This window comes from Sinohyriopsis cumingii, chromosome 12 (assembly GCF_028554795.1).
Source record: "Sinohyriopsis cumingii isolate HCF-2022 chromosome 12, ASM2855479v2, whole genome shotgun sequence".
Taxonomy (NCBI): domain Eukaryota; kingdom Metazoa; phylum Mollusca; class Bivalvia; order Unionida; family Unionidae; genus Sinohyriopsis; species Sinohyriopsis cumingii.
Genome location: NC_142972.1, coordinates 75,401,481 through 75,420,929, shown reverse-complemented (window position 1 = coordinate 75,420,929; position 19,449 = coordinate 75,401,481). Strand labels below are relative to the sequence as shown.

The following is a 19,449-nucleotide window of genomic DNA, read 5'->3' as shown; positions in this document are numbered from 1 at the left end:
CACGTGCGTTATTAGCGTACAGACAGCCGCGCGCGTGTTACGTCTAAATAAATGTTTTCTTGTCAGTTGCAAGCAGGTAGTGTTAAGTACAAAATTGCTTAGAAATGGAAACTGTGTAAAGCGAATTCAAACACAGTTTCGGTGAATTCGAACTTTTCAATAGGAGTTGCCTTATGAAAAATAACTATCCAACTGTCCAATACACTGGGTGGGAAAGGGTAGATAAACTCAAGCTAGTATTAAAGTAAACTAATTGCCTAAGTATATTATAGTCTGCAAGTGATGACAGTTTACTTTAAATATGTAAATATTCACATTACGTCTAAAACCAAAAGCAATAATACACTCCGTATGACGTAGATCAAACACTACGAACGTCATGCTATTTTGACGTCACTTCAACAGGATCAGGCGTCGTCAAGCTGTAGATGGAGGTCGACGTCGAACGTTCCAGCATTTCCAAACTACGAATATGGCGTTTTGTTGAGGAACAGCCGACGTGGAGCGATTATAATAGCAACATCAGTAAGTGCATGACAAGGTGATGGAGAAAACGTTTCAATTAATTGTTCATCTTCAATATTTTATTAACAGTAAAATAGGATACAAGTATCAGTTAAAAACGTTTAATACCTTATCTTTTCTTGTTAAAATTATTATCTCTTTTTGAGTTTGCGTGTTGACTCCGCAGTCGGTAAATGCAGTGCTGAAAACAGTCGCGCAAATGATGACTATAGTTCCGCTTTAATGATGTTATTGTTACGACTCTATGGTCTTAAACTAGGTGGCAGGAAGAAGCAAAAGCAACACGTTTTGTAAAACTTGACAACAGATTTAATTCTCTAAGTCATAAAGTGATAATTTAAGACGAAGTTGTGGTATTGTGAACTAAATCCAACATTATCGGTAAAGTTACGTCAGAAGTCCAAAGAATAACGCTCCGAATGAATTCCAGGTCCTGAACGTGCTGACTTACTAACAGTCTTGATTTATCACCATGGTATTATCCAGAACGGCTGTGAGTGAATTCACAACAGCCCCAAAATCTTGATTTTCTCCAGACATTCCTATGAGTACTTTGTAATTCAAATAAATGGTTTAGTTTTTAAAAATATGACTCTCGAACTAAATCTAAACACAACTCGAAATACATCTGCAGAGTGAATATAAGTAAACTAGGAAATAGGAATGATTTGACTGTTCTCTTCTTCATTCTTATATACATTTCCACGGCTCAACTTGACTCGGGACCACCTAACTTAATAATCCAATTAGAAAATTACTCTAAACTTATCAACATATTTATAATTAAGATGTAAAGTGTGTGTGTGTGTGTGTGTGTGTGTGTGTGTGTGTGATTTGGACATTGAACGTAGCTTTAAAAACAATCAGTCATATTGCTAGGATGTCTGCAATGTGGAAATTTATAGTGATGTCTAGGACTGGGGCATTATGCCGAAGACATGTAACATGATGTCCCACCCAGTCACATTATCCTGACACCAGGCCGACCAGTCCTAATACTAACCTTTTAATGCTGAGCTCCTAGCGAGGCATTTGCTAGTACTGTTTTTATAAGTCTTTGATATGACTCGGCCGGTCTTCAATCCCGCGACCTCCCGCATCCGAGGCGGACGCTCTAACCACTAGGACACGGAAGCGGTCAAGATTGAAATTGAAACTTACATACAACTTGTTTATAGCTCCATCAACATATAATCTATAGTCATGGACCAAACAAAAGTGAAACACACACATATTCTAAACGAGCTATAACTGACTTATAAAACGTACTATCAGTTCGTGTTTATTGTTTGTATTTTCCTAATTTACATTTGAAGTTAATGAAGTGCTAATGACCAAGTAGAGCTAACATATGTTTGAGAGGTACACATCCGAAGTAAGGCAAAACTGTATACTTCGTAAACCACAGTTCATCTTTTAATCTTACACCAAAACAAATATCACTGAACTTTATTTTAACTATACCTAAGATTTACAATGTCTTTTCTTTAGACCTTAGGATAACATTGAGATAAACCTGGGAAATTATTTTTCTTTAAAATCACACTCTATGGAACGTGAAAACAAACTGAAGGCGGGACCTATACAATTACAGTCCTAATCAAACATAACACAATATCTAAAGTCACTTATCATGTGTGATCTCAGAACACTATATTTGGGTTTTAATAAAATGATTGTGTTTTTTGTAACGGGGTGGGTGGGGGGTGGACGGTCTACTGCGCTTGCTATTACAGATCACTGCCAACACACTTCTCTTCTCGTGGGTTCTAGTCTCGTGCTCAGCCAATGTGGGTATGTGAGAAAGCTTCTCATGGATCGGTGGTTCTTACCGGGATTTTTCGAGGTTCTTCCTCCTACTGGCCGCTATGTATAGCCTGTTATGGCGTTACCCACCCACCCCCGCCCCAAAAAAAGGTACTTATTGTGGAGATTCTAATATTGATATCTCACATGTTCTTATGCTTTGTCTGCTTGCCATGCGCTCTGAGTATAATTATCCTCGTTTTACATAATGGTCGTTTCAGTACTTTGCTTCTAGTCAGATCATTTAATACAAATAATACAGACAGTCAGCTGAGATTATGCTTGGAGATATTATATGAATATTTGTGTGTTGGAACAGCTGGGAGAAAATTAATGTTTTTGGAAAACTCGTGGGTTTTCAAGGATCCAGTCCTCAAAGAAATATATTATAAAAGTCCTGGGGGACTTCTAACTTCCTAGTTGATTCTTCGTACATCCAGTTTTAGACTTCAGACTTCAGATCTAACACTTCAGACTTGTACTAAAGCTAAATAGGGACTTCTGTCTTCAGATTTCCTCCAGGAAATTAGTGCGAGCCTGAAATTTAAAGTCCTAACGATGACTTCTGTTTATTTTTGTGATCATTTTTGAATAAACTTCTCTGATAGGTTCAGGATGGCTGGCAAGAGATTCTCGATAAAGCTTTCTTCAGGACACTGGTCATTATACATGCAAAACATGGAACTAGTAGTACGAAGGCCATTTTCATGTTCTTTACTGTTTTTACATGCAAGTACTCACTGCAAAATACACTCACCTTTATTGACGCATTAACTTTCTTTACATTCTGCTGGAACTAAAGTTTCATATGAAGCAAAACTGATCAAATTTTATACATTATTACTAGATTATTACTAAACTGTGTCTCTTCTCATTCACTGATCAAAAACAAACACAAATGGAAAAATAAAGAATTTTGAACCAAGCAGTCAATATTTCATAACGAGGACACTTTTTATAATAAAAATTTTTAACAGAAACAACTTCTAAAATAATAAAATTATAGCCAAGAAAGATGATATAAATAGAAAGACAAACCAAACGCTTTCGAACAAACATATATAAAAAAATACACTCTTTGCAGGGTCTCCATCTACTTGTAAAGCACAAACATTTGAGGTCTGGAATGTGGACGTCAATAGCCAATTGGTCTTTGGGATTCTTTTCGAAAAGCCGAACACGTGGAATAGAATCCATAAGCTGGCGTTGTATTTTTAAGTTTGCCTCCGATATGATATTGCTATTCATTCAACAACTGTCTTCATTTTAAGTACAAACGACCACTACACCTTATCGAAAACTTGAACTCGGAGCTCAACAAAATTAGAAATGACAGTAAACAGTCTCATAGACACGTGTGACTGCAGATAAAAATAGATACATCGAATGTAGGCTGTATACACATTTTCACATGAACGGATTTTATTTAAACCTTCTACTTACGTATCACTGATTAAAATTGATCTGCATCGGCGTACATTCGCTATCAATTTCAGAATGTTTTTCATTTCAGTTAGGGCACATAGGCAGCAGGTAGCCCAGCATGACCGGAAGGTATCACCAGTTTATCTCAGAGTGCCCCATCCTCCTTACCATAGGAATCAAATGAGAAAGAGATTCATTCTGACTAATGAACCGATTTCAGAAAATAAATGGACACCAGAAATCAAAAATTCCTCATCAACAAGGTAATACAACTCATGTTATGTGGAAAGCTGACAGACAAAAGATTAGCCTTTTAGTACCATTCAGACTCAGTTCCACCATTTCTTAGGGTTGTGCTATTAATTCAGAAGATATCTGGGTTGGTGCGTTCAGGCTAGGCAATATCTGCCGTAAACCTAGAACCCTAGGATTATTCCCATTAGGAAACGAACTCAAACTTCTCCTATCGTATAATGGTATTCTTTCCCCCATGCAAATTTAAATTTATAGTACTCTGTATTCTCTTGTAGGTTCCAGGGATAGCACATTCCGCAATGTCTGGTGTATATGTGTAACCTTTTTCAAAATAATGTATATGCCTAATAATGATAATAATAATAAGAAGAAGAAGAAGAAGACTGTTTATTTGTAATACATGTCACAGGCCCATGATACATATCCATACATCATACGGTACATAAGTTTTTTGTGTGTTAAACACAGGAATATTGATCATGGATCACTGTTTGTTTCAATTGGGTGAAACACACACACACACACACACACACACACACACACACATATATATATATATATATATATATATATATATATATATATATATATATATATATATATATGCATTGTAATCAAACAGCATACATTATAGAGAGCCCTAAAGCTTGCATGGATCAAAACAATGTTGTTATACTGGTCTAGATGCTGGTCTATAGTCAATGCAGTAATGATTAAATGGCTTATTTAATTTGTATGGCTTTCGTAGTAAGCATTACTCAATTAGACATCTAAATTTTCCAAGTATCATTTTGTATAAAAGTCCTAAATATGTCGAAGGTTGGATTTCGTATCTCTAGAATGGGTACATATTTCCTCGAATTCTCTGTAATGCGGACAAGCAAGTAATAAAGCGAAATCCATTTTCGACATTAACGTTACAAATTTGACAGTCTTTTTGCATAAAACATTTTCATTTGTTCCTGTTATCTGATGTACAGGTTAACAGCTCTAAGTGATTACGTTAGAGACTCTGTTTCATAACAATTATATATATATATATATATATATATATATATATATATATATATATATATATATATATATATATATATATATATATATATATATATATATATATATATATATATATATATATATATATATATATATATATATATATATATATATATATATATATATATATATATATATATATATATATATGTATGTATGTATGTATGTATATATATGAATCTGATAAAGCATTAAAGCGAAACCGGTCACACATTCGTCGTGTTGTTGTTGTTTATGTTATAATTTATCAAGAAAACCTTGACAACACCATGGCATGAACAAATGATCCACGAATTAGCAATAGAAAGACTTATTTAAAAACGACAATGGAAAAATTAGCGGAGAAACAGATGAAAAATGGATTATACGCACGCTTTCTTGAAAATTCTCTGGAAGACAATCTTGTGCCAAAGGGACTGCGTTTAAAATTAAAAGTTCATATTGGGAATGATACAGCATCAGAGAAATTTCAAGAATCTATTGACTTCCTATTGGAAAAGGTATCTTTGGAAATATATGAGACTAAAAGAAGAACATCAGAGTAGAGTGATCAAGATATGCAAGGAACTAGAAGAACATAGAGATGAACTAAAAACTTTTAAAAAAAGGAAATACTGGCATTTTTGATGAAGAACGTTTTTTGAAAACTGAATCCAAAAAAAGACGAACTATTATCAAGTCAACTTAAAAAGTTACAGAATTTACAGAGAGAGAAAAACAATCTTCCTGGACAAAGAGAAACATCAGCATCGAAAATAACTAGAGGAAAATCAAAAAGAGATAATCAACAACCAAACAAATCAGCAGATGAAATTGATTTCATCAATGTAAAAAGGAAACGTGCAATAACTAAGAATCATACACGGAATAACCAACAACCAAGACATGAAAAGGAAATGGAACAAGTATCACCAAGGGCAAGAATTACCTATAAACCAAATCGCATTGAAAACAATAATAGACCCACTCGAAACAATCGCAAAAATGATCAAGCAAAAATCTTAACAGCTCCAGACACACAAAAGGCGACCTATGCAGATGCAGTAAAAAATGGGGCGAAGAAAACTACACAAGAATCCAACAGAACCGTTATAGCAACAATACAAAGTCTAATGGAAACCCTCAAGTATCTGTTGAAAACTACACAGACAGAAGAAAGAATAGGAGATTCATTAAAATACAAAACAAGAACAGATGGGGGAAAGAAAAGAAAAGAAAAAAGGAAATCGAAAGAGGAAAAGAAACCTTTCTAAACGAATTCTAAGTAATAGTGGTTACATTCTTCTAGGTAAGGGATTATCATATTGTCCGAGAACCAAAGTGCATGATAATATTAATTTAGCAGAAGCATTTTTCAAATACACAAGATCGTGAAAATTAAAAGATTTTTTCTCACAATCATGTACATCTTCACAACATGAAAATAGTTTTCATCTACATAATAAACCCTTTTACAATAAAAAAGAACCATCATTTACACATTCTAGTGGACGAGATATTTATCTCGATTTTTATATTGAAGCAACTAAACAAGAAATTTTAAATAGCAGTCCTAAATGAAAACATTTTACAAACATATCTAAAGAAGAACTAAATTCTTTACGTAGCTTATCGCAAGATGAATGTATTATTATTAAGAAAAGCTGATAAGTCTAGCACCATAGTAATAATGAAAAAGGAGGACTATATTAAAGAAGTAGAAAGACAATTAAATGATGAAGAATATTACACAAAACTTTCCTATAATCCTTCTGAAGAAATGAAAGAAAAAATAAGCCAATGTATTAATCAAACCTCTGTACACATGTGTTCCATATATGATCAACTAGATATCTTCCCAAGTAAAATACGCACACCTCAGTTTTATATTTTATCAAAAAAAACCATAAAGCGGTTGATAAGTCACTACCTTTAGAATATCCAGGTAGACCCATTATTTCTACATCTAACTCAATTACAAATAATATATCGCAATATATTGATCACATTTTACAACCACTGATGAAATCACTACCTTCATATGTCAAAGATACTTTTGATTTCATTACCAAGTTGAAATCTTTACCGAAACTAACTGAAAATTCATTCCCTGTTACACTTGATGTGGTTTCACTCTACACGAATATACCACACAATGATGGTATCAAAGCGTGTAAATATTATCTTGAAGAAAACGAATATACATATAAACTATCAAAAGAACATATCTGTGATTTGATAAAATTTGTGCTCGAAAACAACTTTTTTCAATTTGGTAATACAAACTATCTCCAACAAATGGGAACAGCAATGGGTAGTCAATGGCACCTGCTTATGCATCTTTATTTATGGGATAATTAGAAAATGATTTTCTAAATAAATGCCTCTTAAAACCGGATGTATGGTTATGGTTTTTAGACGATATCTTTATGATTTGGAGTTATTCATTAGAAGACCTTTATTACTTTATAGACAATTTAAACAAATTGCATCCAACAATAAAATTTACATTCAATGTCTCTAAAAACTAAAGTTTCATTTTTGGACGTAGTTGTCGTGAAAAATGAAAATAATGACATTACTACCATGGTTCATGTTAAAAACACGAATATTCATCAATATGTTGAATATTCTTCATGCCATCCTAAATCATGTAAAAATGGGATACCATATAGTCAAGCAAAAAGATATAGAAGAATTATTTCGGATGACGCTGTTTTTAAATCATCTTTGACAGAGTTAGGTCAGCATTTTTTAAATAGAAATTACCCTAGTGACATCATTAATACTGCTTTCCAAAAAGTATCTTCTCTTACACAGCTTGAATCTTTACAATATAAAATCAAAAGTAGAAATGAAGACATCATTCCTTTTGTTATAGAATATAATCCAAGTTTGCCTAATACAGGTAAGATTATCAATAAATATTGGGATTTATTAAACTTATCATGTAAAGCAAGTGTTAAATCGCTACACGAAAGCAAACCCACACTTGCTTATAAAAGGACTCAAAATCTTAAAAATTTCCTAGCTAATTCCAAATTAGAAAAACCATCATATAAAATAGGATCATCAACTAAATGTAATAGACCTAGATGTTCACACTGTTCATTTATTAATGAAAATACTTCTTTCAATAGTAATGATAAGAAAGAAACTTTTAATATGTGTTGTGATACCAATTGTGCAACATCAAATGTTATTTATTTGATAACATGCAAAAAATGTGGCATCCAATATGTTGGACAAACCAGTCAACAAATGTCTAAACGTATGAACCAACATAGATCAGATATAAAAAAATTATATCGATCAATCATTTTCATCTCATGTTGCCGCACATTTTAAAAAAATTTCCCATATATTGCAAGATTTCTCCTTCCAACCTATTGTTAAAGCTGATTTTGAAATGGAACGTCTGCTAAAGGAAACCTATTGGATTCACCGTCTTAATACGGTATATCCATAAGGTCTAAATTCCAAAACACAATATGACATGCATTATTTACTTTTTCATTTTTTTAAATTATGTCCCTTGTTTACAATTTGATAAAAATATTTTCATATTATTTTACCTTGCAGAAAAAAATCTAATTATTAATGTATAATCTAATATCATAAAAATAAGTTTACTAATTCTTTATAAATGAAAGTAAATTTATCAGTAATTCTCAATATAATATGATTAATTATTTATAAAATACTTGATAGTAAGCGTTATGCACACCATATTCTTTTATTATATAAACTGAGTTATGATGAAGGTACTATAATTAAACTCAACAACAACCTATTTAACATTTGTCAAGATTATATCAAGAAATATATATATGTATATATATTTTTCTATATCTGTAATAAGTGTCTATTATACGTAATACAAATATTGATGAAACTGTTTATCTCTATTTAGTAATATATTATATATATTTTTGAAAAGTGAATTCTATTTTCAATGACCTATATTGGACTTACAGCTTTTTTCATAGATTGAGTCTCATCTTGAAGCTTTTGCATAAAATATCTTCACGTTTCTGACTGAACATTTTAAGAAATATATTTTCACCATTCACCACCTCATTATACCAAACTCGGAAAAATCTATACGTAAACAAAAGCTTTTAAACAACGTTAGCCCAGCAGTCAAAAGTGTCGCCCATAGTAGTTATAAATTGTAAAATTGTTGAAGATATCTGTCGTCAGGCATTTTTCGAATTCTGAGCCAATATTGAATACTAGGTTTATATCTTATATTCAGCATATTAATTCTAAAGATTTCATTATCTACAAATGTATTTGGTATAAACTTAGATATGCAAAGAATATATTTACAGAAAATTAACTTTTTCAGTAGCTTTAGTATCATGAAAACCCAAAACCTCAACCCCAAACTTAAGAAAATGGAGCAATCTTCAAGTCAAACAGACAAAGGAATAGAGTTACTGATATTTTTCTTCATTTTGAACAACATTCCATCAACATATGCATAGAATTTAATGCTTGCAATGATAAAGCTTTCTGCCATATATATGCCTAGAATAATTTGAAGAAAACATACATCCTAGGTATTTGTAATATGAATCAGTCTTAACGTATGTAGGGCCATTGTACCGCTTTTCACACCATCTGTGAGAAATCCACATTTGTGAAATACAGTTACTGTTGTTTCGTTTTTGTTTTGTTGCTTTGTTCGGAGGGAGGGTTTTTTTTGGGGGGGGAGGGGTGCGGGTTTATCTTGCGGGTTCTTTTCCTATATTCACGTTGTTAATTTTCACTGTAGGCATTATGTATGCGATCTGTTGAGCATATTTTGCAACTGATTGGCAGTGTGAAGTAAAAACAATTAAATCGTCTGCCTACGACAATACTATTGTTCTAAGATTTCAATCGAAAGTCCTCTTTTTCTCTAAGCTGTGAACAGTTGTAGATCGTCCAAAACTAATGGAAAGAGTAAAGACTGTACAACGCCCATGAAACAATAAAACAAGCCATAAATTGTTTGGAAATAGCACATGCTCTTTACACCATTATAGATTATATGAACAATTCTTAACATTTTTCACTAATATTTTGACTAACTAGTATTTATTTTTGGTGCAAAATATTCCTCTATACTCTCTTAAAGGCTTGCACTTGGTCTATAACTACGGAAAGTAGTTCACCATCCTATGTTTAAGGATATGTACAGATTAATGTATATAATATACACAGACTATCCTAAAGCAAGCTTTTTTCTTTGCCAAGTAATTTATTTTCGTTTATCCATTTGTTTATCGTATTATTAACTTTGATGTAAATACTTTGTTTCATGCATATAATGAACTGACGTCTCTGTAGCTGGAAGGGTCATTTGCATCACCTTTATTCCGATTAGGCATTATTATAGTTGCACGATCTTGGTAGTGCAGTATATCCTTCCGACAAAACAAGTTTATATTTTCCCACAAATGCAGTAACCTTTTTTCATATGCTCATTTTTGTATTCTACCTAAGGTTTAATTATATAATTATATTCGACCTCACCCATGTGTACACACCAGCAAGATACTTACGCTTCTCTTCTGACAATCGTATACTCATTATTCCCACTATGAAAACAAAGTCATATGGACAGCGTTCCTTTGCATACCAGGGCCAAGCAACGTGGAATGAATTGCCCACTGAACTTAGACACAAAAACACAGTGATCACACTCAAGAGGGCTCTCAAAACTCACTTATTTCGACTGCAGGAACAAACTTAAAGACCTAATAATGTTTCCTACCTGAAATATTCTCAGCACGTTTTTTAATGTTTTTCTAATTTCATGGTGTTTGTTTTTGTAATAATATTATTATATGTTTTTTATCTTGTAGGTGTTGTCTAATGTAAAGCGCTTAGAGCTTCTAAAGATTAGGCGCTATACAAAGTCCTCATTATTATTATTATTATTATATAAACATTATACACTACAAGAAACAACGTAAATGAATGTATGCCGCATTCCAAACTAAATACACAAGCGCATATTCATCATTACACAAACCAACATTATTACTGCGCACATAACTCCGCCCATATAAATTTGAACTTAGTCGCGCGCTCGACATAACTTTCGAAAGAAAATGGCGTGTCTAGTTAAAATTGAAATTTGGATTCATATTGTGAATAAATGTGCATTGCAACTACTTTTCCATTTGATCTGGAATGAATAGATTTTGGTATTTTTCTCGATTCTAGGAAATTTTGTGATGATGGATTGGATTTGTATGTGACAATTCCACATGAAATACATGAGATTTAAGAAGCTAGGGAGAAGAGTGTTGACATCTGCAAATGTGTTTCTGTTTCTGTCATTGAATATTTGAAATCATAATGTGGGAAAAATATGAAGTCTTTCAACTGCAATTATCAAAAAGACGCTATGTAATTTAATGCTTATTTCATTTTGAGTGCAGTAAGGAGGATGCAAAATTCAGGATGTAAAACTGTAAGTATATTTTATTTTGCCATTCTTATCACTAGCTAAAGAAGAGAGTATATGACTTGTCCCTTGTATGTTTTTGTAAGGACCTTATCTTGCGTCTGTTATATACTGTAGCCAGCCTAAATCCGTAACATTGTATCAACGCGGAATGAGCCAACGCAACTGGTATGTGGCAGTCCACGAAACATCTGTTTTAGTTCATTCAGAAACAAATTTAAACAACCACAACGTAAAGAGCCACTTACGCGAGTGTACATGATTTGTGTACAAATCTAAAGTGCTGGCGTCTGCGTTCATTGTTTGTTGACAGTAGAAACTAGTTCCTTTATGCACGTGAATGCTATATGTGTATTGTCGCGCGGATTCAATACCGGGTAATACTGCACGATTCTGACAATGTAAAGTTAACGGGGGAAAATGAGCATATATATATATATATATATATATATATATATATATATATATATATATATATATGGCATGATCTAAAATATACACGATATTAAATCGTTATCCATTTGAGATTCTTTTCATCACAGTTTTCATTTAGAGTGGAAAGAAAGAAAAGGAAGAACAAATAATTTTCTGCATTTCATTCTGGCTCAGTCGAAGCACATTTGATTAAGTGCGCGTGTAAAATAGTACCAGACAAGAATTGCAGCTGTGTTCAACAATTATATAAACAATAATATTTAAAAGTGTATATTTTAAATAAATAACAACTAAAATAGCAACTGTCCTTTTAATCAATAGACCATTTGTCACGGACAGGATAATTTTTCAAAACTGGACCACCGCTAGAAATTCCAAGGTGTTGTTACATAGTTCACTTGGTTACGTCTGCTGGGTTAGTGGAAGCGCCATTTACGTGAATGTTCATAATGTTTCCTCCGAAAAGTGTGTTTGTTCCACCACACCACAAACGGTTCAACAAGGGCCGCGCCTTCCGTCGTGCACGAGGGCGGAGGTGGAAAGTATATGACTGGTGCTCAGAGCAGCAAGATTCGTGACAGGAACAACCTCGCCATTGGCACCTGGAATGTGAGAACACTGAGATCAACAGGAAATCGTGAGGAGCTTATATATGAAATGAACAGATACCGCTAGAACATCCTAGACTCTGTGAGATACGATGGAAGAACATTGGAGAAACAACTACCTTGGAAGGACACCAATTGTACTTCAGTGGCAGAGAAGACAAACATGAGCAGGGAGTTGGGCTCCTTGTACACAAGAACGGTGTGAGCACTCTCATGGGATGTCGGCCAGTATCCAGCCAGCTCATCACCATCCGCCTCAAGGCAATTCCATTCAACATCACCATAATACAGGCATACACCCCAACATCAGAATATGATGACGCGGATGTGGAAGACTTCTATGACCAGCTTCAATAAATTGTTGATAAAACACCGAAAAAAGACATTCTGGTTGTGCAAGGTGATTGGAATGCCAAGATAGGCTAGGACGCTTGCATGAACTGGAAAGGAACATGTGGGCCCTGCTGAAATGCACAGACAAATGAGAGAGGACTGAGGTTCCTGGAATTCGCTAGTTACAATGACCTTATGCTGGCAAACACCTTCGGCCAGCACAAAGTAGCCAGAAGATGGACACGGCACAGCCCAAGCGGAGATGATCAGTCAGATCGCCGACATCATGGTGAAGAGGCGCCTACAGTCAAGTATAAACATCACCAAAACTAGAAGCTTTCCCGGGGCGGACATAGGAAGTGACCATGATCTGGTGATAATGAGGCTACATCTAAAGAAGGTCAATAAAGAGAGCCAAACAAGAAAAAAAATTTGATCTCGAGAAATTTAAGGAAAACCCGGTAGTAGCAAAAGCCTTCCAGGAAATGATTGGTGGGAAATTTACTATCCTCGATGCTGACAATACCGACATGGACACGTTGGTCACCACCTTCAATACAGCAACGACCGAAACAGCCAGAGATATCCTCGGTAGACATCGCCCAGTCAAGAAACCATGGGTCACAGCTGAGGTTCTGAACCTGTGTGACAAGAGGAGGGAACTGAGGAAGAAAACGAACGATACAAAATGGGCAGAGCAGTACAAGGCAGTCAACCGGGAAGTCAAGAAAAGCTTAAAAAAAGCAAAAGAGAACTGGATAGAAGAAATGTCCAAAGACATTGAGGGAAACTTGAAAAGGAACAACGGCAGGAAAGCATACCAACTAGTTCATGTTCTAACAAGCACAATATAACGGCGGGTTACCTCCTTACAGGACAAAGCCGGAAACTGCCTCACAGAAGAAAAATATATTCTGAAAAGATGGACAGAATACTGCGCAGAACTTTCAACCACCGAGCCACAATAGATCCAGAGGTACTCAACGTCTCTGCAGCAACTAACAAAGACAACCACCCTATCATACGCGAAGAAGTAGAAGCCGAAGTAAGATCAGTGAAAAAAGTGTAATTCAGCAGGAGTGGACAACATCCAAGCAGAACTAATCCAAGCTGGGGGATGAGCAATGATTAGCGCCCTCACAAACATCTGCAACAAGATCTGGAAAACAGAAGTATGGCCATCGCCATGGACCCAATCACTGATCATCACCCTCCCCAAGAAAGACAACTTGCAACAGTATCAAAACCACCGTACAATCAGTCTTATAAGCCATCCAAGCAAAGCCATGCTAGGGATACTGCTTGAACAGAATAAAACCACGGGTTGAAAAGATCATTGCCGATGAGCAGGCGGGATTCAGAGCAGGGCGCAGCACAACATAACAGATCTTCAACTTCAGGATAGTGTGTGTGAAGTACCTCCAACACCAGCAAGATCTGTACCACGTCTTCGTGGATTTCAAGAAGGCATTTGACAGGGTGAAGCATGCAGCCTTGTGGGCTACCATGAACCTGTACAACATCAATGCCATCCTCATCACAGTAATAGAGCACCTCTATGAGAAGGCCACCAGTGCAGTATACTTCAACGGCAGAATAGGGACTGGTTCAGAACGACAGTCGGAGTCAGACAAGGCTGTCTGCTCTCTCTCACACTATTTAACACCTTTCTGGAGAGAATCATTGCAGACGCACTTGATAAGCATACAGGGACAGTCAGCATCGGAGGCAGAACAATCACAAACTTACGTTTTGCTGATGACATTGATAGACTAGCAGGAAATAAGCAAGAATTAGCAAGCTTACTAGAGAGAATTGGCAAAACCTATGCAGTCTATGGCATGGAAATTAGTGCAGAGAAGACCAAAATGATGACCAACATTATCAAGGGCATCATCACTGACATCAGGGTCCAAGGTACAAAGCTAGATGAACAGATGAAGGATTGAAGCCTGAAATACTCTCCAGGATTGCACAGACAACAGCAGCGCTGACAAAACTGAAGCCCATCTGGAAGGACAAGAACATCGCACTCAGCTCAAAAGTCAGACTGATGCACTCACTGGTGATCTCCATATTTCTCTATGCCTGCGAATCATGGACCATAACAGCGGACATGGAGAAAAGGATACCGGCTACATAGATGAGATGTTTCCGAAAGATCCTCGGCGTCACATACAAAGACCATATCACCAATAAAGAAATACGGCATCATACTTTTAGATGACGAAAAGTGTATTTTTTTATTTTCTGTCTTGTCTTTCAATACAATACAGTACAATACAATACAATACAATACAATACAATACAATACAATAGAGAGATGTGTTTCCCTTCACAATACAGTATAATCCTTCATTACCTAATATAGGTCGTATAATTAATAAATATTATAGTCTCCTAAATTTATCCAATAAAACTAGCGTCAAATCACTTTTCAAAATAAAACCAATTCTCGCTTATAGAAGACCCAAGAATTTGCAAGATTTTTTAATCATAACTAAACAGACAGAAAATTTTAAAAAATACACTTTTCGTCATCTAAATGTAACAGACACTGTGCTCTCAATGTGCAAACATAAGAGAAAGTACTTCTTTCAGTAGTGCTAATACAAAAGAGGTATTTTCTCCACGCGATAACGCTAACTGCATATCAACTAATGTGATTTATTTAATAACCTGTAAAAAATGTAGCATGTAATATGTGGGACAAACACTAAAACGTTCTAAGAGAATGAATAATCGTTGCTTTCATATAATAAATTATAGAGATCCTCAGTTTTCTCTAATGTTTCAACACACTTTAACACCAATAATCACTCTCTACTTGATTTTTCTTTCATGCCAATAGATATTGTGCATAGACTCATAAAAGAAACTTATTGGATTCATAAGTTAGATACTCTTTATCATAATGGACTTAATTCTAATGCACTATATAAAATTGTATAATTTAAATTGATATATTGTATACCCTTTATAACAATATAATTATATGCATGACTGTTTGTCTCTATTTTATTTTATTATCATGCTATGCCATGACATATCATATCATATCATATCATATATTATATTATATTATATTATATTATATTATATTATATTATATTATGTTATGTTATGTTATGTTATATTATGGTATGTTATGTTATGTTATTTTATGTTATGTTATGTTACGTCACGTCACGTCACGTGATGTCATGTCTTATATTATCATATATTATCATATATCATATTATATTATGTCATGTCATGCCATATTATATTATATTATATTATATTATATTATTATATTATATTATATTATATTATATTATAGTGTTAATATTAACTATTAGTATATGCTCATTTTTTCTCCGTTAACTTGGCATTGTCAGAATCGTTCAATATTTTACGATACTGAACTCGCGCGCATCTTCAATATTGCACTCGTAAAGGAGCCACTTTATACTGTAAAGAAACAATGAGCGCAGACATAAGCGCTTTTGATTTGTAAACAAATCATATACACTCACGTTGTAATCGCTTTACGTTTTGCTTGATTAAATTTGTTTCTGAATGAAGTAAAGTATATGTTTCGTGGACTGCCACATACCAGCTACTTTGGCATATTTAGCGTTAACTTTTTTGTTACAATGTTTCGGATTTAGGCTAGCTCTACAGTAGACCCCAGAAAGGGTCCTTACAAATAACATGCAAGTGACAAGGCATATACTGTCTTCTTTAGCTGATACTAAGAATGGCAAAAAATATACTTACAGTTTTACATCCTGAATTTCCTCAAATTGTACTTTCTTCGTTCTGCAAATCCAAATTACATGAGCCATGTAAAAGGTTCTTAATCTTGATTACACATTTCGAAATTGTACTGTAATTTCGAAAATAAGGACATTTGTATCCTCCTCACTCAAAATTAAATAAGCATTAAATTCTATTGCGTCTTTTTGATAATTGCAATTGAAAGACTTCATATTTTTCCACATTATGATTTTAAAAATTCAGTGACAGAAACAGAAACACATTTGCAGATGTCAGCACGCTTCTCCCTCGCTTCTTCAATCCGATGTAATTCATGTGGAATTGTCACATATAAATCCAGTCCATAATCACGACATTTCGCAGGATCGACAAAAATACCAAAATCTATTCATTCCAGATCCGATGGAAAGGTTGTTGCAATGTGATTCATTCGCAGTATTACTCCAAATTTCAATATTAACTAGACACGCCATTTTATTTCGAAAGTTATGTCGAGCGCGCGACTAAGTTCAAATTTATCTTGGCGGAGTTATATGCCCAGTAATTATTTTGTTGTGTAACGATGAATCTGCGCCTGTGTAATTAGTTTGGAATACGGCATACATTTAGTTATCTTGTTTCTTGTAGTGTATTTTGTTAATATAATTAAGCATTAGGTAGAATAAGAAAATGAGCATATAACAAAAACGTTACTGCATTTGTATGGGAGAATATGAACTCGTTTTGTCGGATGGATATACTGGACTCCCAAGGTCGTGCAGTATTTCATCCCAAAACTCGTTCATATTTTCCCATACAAATGCAGTAACCTATAATTATTATTATTATTAGCAGTAGTAGTAGTAGTAGTAGTAATAGTAGTAGTATAGAAAGACTACCGCCAAGCTAGCAATATGAGTAACCCAGGAAATTATTATATTACATTATATTATATTATATTATATTATATTATATTATATTATATTATATTATATTACATCACAGTACATTACATTACATTATATTATATTACATTATATTATATTATATTATATTATATTATATTATATTATATTATATTATATTATAGAAAAGCTACTGCCAAACCAGCAAGCAGGATGAGTACTCCAGTACGTTCAACAAGACACCTTGCTCCAACCTCCAGACTTCTTCAGCGGCGACCCTTAGTTAATCCTGTAGAGCCACTTTCCAGTGAGGACAATTATTTTCATGCCCTTGCCGACGAAATTGATCTGAGACCTATCGCTTTCGATAGACATGCAAAATCCGTTACATTTTACTCCACTCATTTTCCTTTGATTTTGACACAGTGTTTTGGAAAGGAACGGGCCAAATCTGAATTTAAAGGGCTTAGCACGTCCTATGAGGAGAGGGATGAAATCGTTGAGCGAAAAATGTTCCTGAATCGCCGTCTGCAGGAACTGGACACAATGGTGGACAAACTGGAGGAGGAAACGGAAGACGTGAAATTTAATACCGAACTTCGAAGTACTGTTTTCAATCCAATCGAATGGCAGTTTGTCAAAATTGATCCTGTCTCATTATATCGCAGATTCACGATGGAGATGATATTTGAGAATCGTCTTCTTGCTTTACTCGAAAAAGAGAACAAATCTAAAGGTTTGTCCGACTCGGGGAAGAAGACACGTGTTTCTTTCCAGATATTTGAATGATAACATTCCCGCAATATATACCATGATCTATGTCAACAGTCTTTGCGGTAGAATCTGGAGAAGAAAAAAAATAATTTTAATATCGCGAAATGCGTTAGAAACTTGCCAAAACATAACAGCGGTCACATTAGTTATATAAACTCGAACTGTCCTGCGGATTGCAATGATGGTACAGCTACGATCAAATGCATAAACATTTTCATTAGTGCTACCAGATCCCATCAGTCTTTGCTAAATTTCGGCGCTGATGGTAATAGAAGAAAGAAAAAGAAAAATATTTTTAAAAATCGATAATATTTATATAACCATAGTTACAAGTGATTTCAATTGCAATTCTCTCAGAGGCCGGCCATTTAGCAAATTAACTGTATCTAAAATCCAAGGCTGATAACTGTAGGATTTTAACGTGTTTTATTTGTATGCATTAGGAATTACGAGAAAATGGTTGGGTCATTTTGGAGGAAGGGCAGGGAAAGGGGGTGCGGAGATGTTAATAAATGCATACGTAAAGTCAGCCTGAGTCAACTGCCAGCACGTTTGCATCTTTGCAAAAGGTGTCAGTTAAGATTGAAGAAAATATTCACTAGAAATCAGGCCCACCAGTAATACGACTAGCAGGCTTATCACGTAGCAGAACATTCTTTTTGTGATATTTATTTATGACTATTAATTCCTCAACGTACAAAAAGATATTACCTTACGCTGCAGAAATTCAGTCTGCATGATTTATGATGTCTGTATGTGTTACGAGTTGGTGGTGTTAAACTAAGTAACAGAATGAAGCAAACTCAAAAAGGTTCAGTAAAATCAACAAATTTATGTCTCATAGTCATAAAATAAAATTTAAGAGGAACCTACCGTATTGTGAATTAAATCTACAATAGTCCTAAATGTTTATCATATGTCTGTCCAAATATATAGAATGTTCAGAATGAATGCCACGAATGTTGAAAGTGGTGATGTACTAACAGTCTTGATGTATCACGATAGTGTAATCCAGATTGTTTTTGATAGAGTAACCAATAATCCCAGTTTTTTAGCCCAAAGGTTATTGAGCACATTTCAATTCCAATGAATAATTTCATTAAATGATTCTGTCTGAACACAAATAAAAAATATTACACTAGAC

At 34.3% G+C, this 19,449-nt stretch overlaps 1 protein-coding gene across 1 annotated transcript; it reads left to right on the top strand.

Moving 5' to 3' along the window:
* The first annotated feature begins 377 nt into the window (after positions 1 to 377).
* On the top strand, positions 378 to 19,149 carry LOC149786774 (uncharacterized). Its single transcript, XM_089978254.1, has 3 exons — positions 378 to 525; positions 3,845 to 4,019; positions 17,717 to 19,149. The coding sequence occupies exons 1-3, from the start codon at positions 429 to 431 to the stop codon at positions 18,318 to 18,320; spliced, it is 876 nt and encodes a 291-aa protein (XP_089834380.1). The 5' UTR covers positions 378 to 428; the 3' UTR covers positions 18,321 to 19,149.
* Positions 19,150 to 19,449: the final 300 nt, after the last annotated feature.

Coding starts and splice junctions, on each gene's coding strand:
- LOC149786774 (XM_089978254.1), top strand. CDS start 429: ATGGAGGTCGACGTCGAACGTTCCAGCATTTCCAAACTACGAATATGG. Junction 526..3,844: donor CGATTATAATAGCAACATCA/GTAAGTGCATGA, acceptor TTTTCATTTCAG/TTAGGGCACATAGGCAGCAG. Junction 4,020..17,716: donor AAAAATTCCTCATCAACAAG/GTAATACAACTC, acceptor ATTATATTATAG/AAAAGCTACTGCCAAACCAG.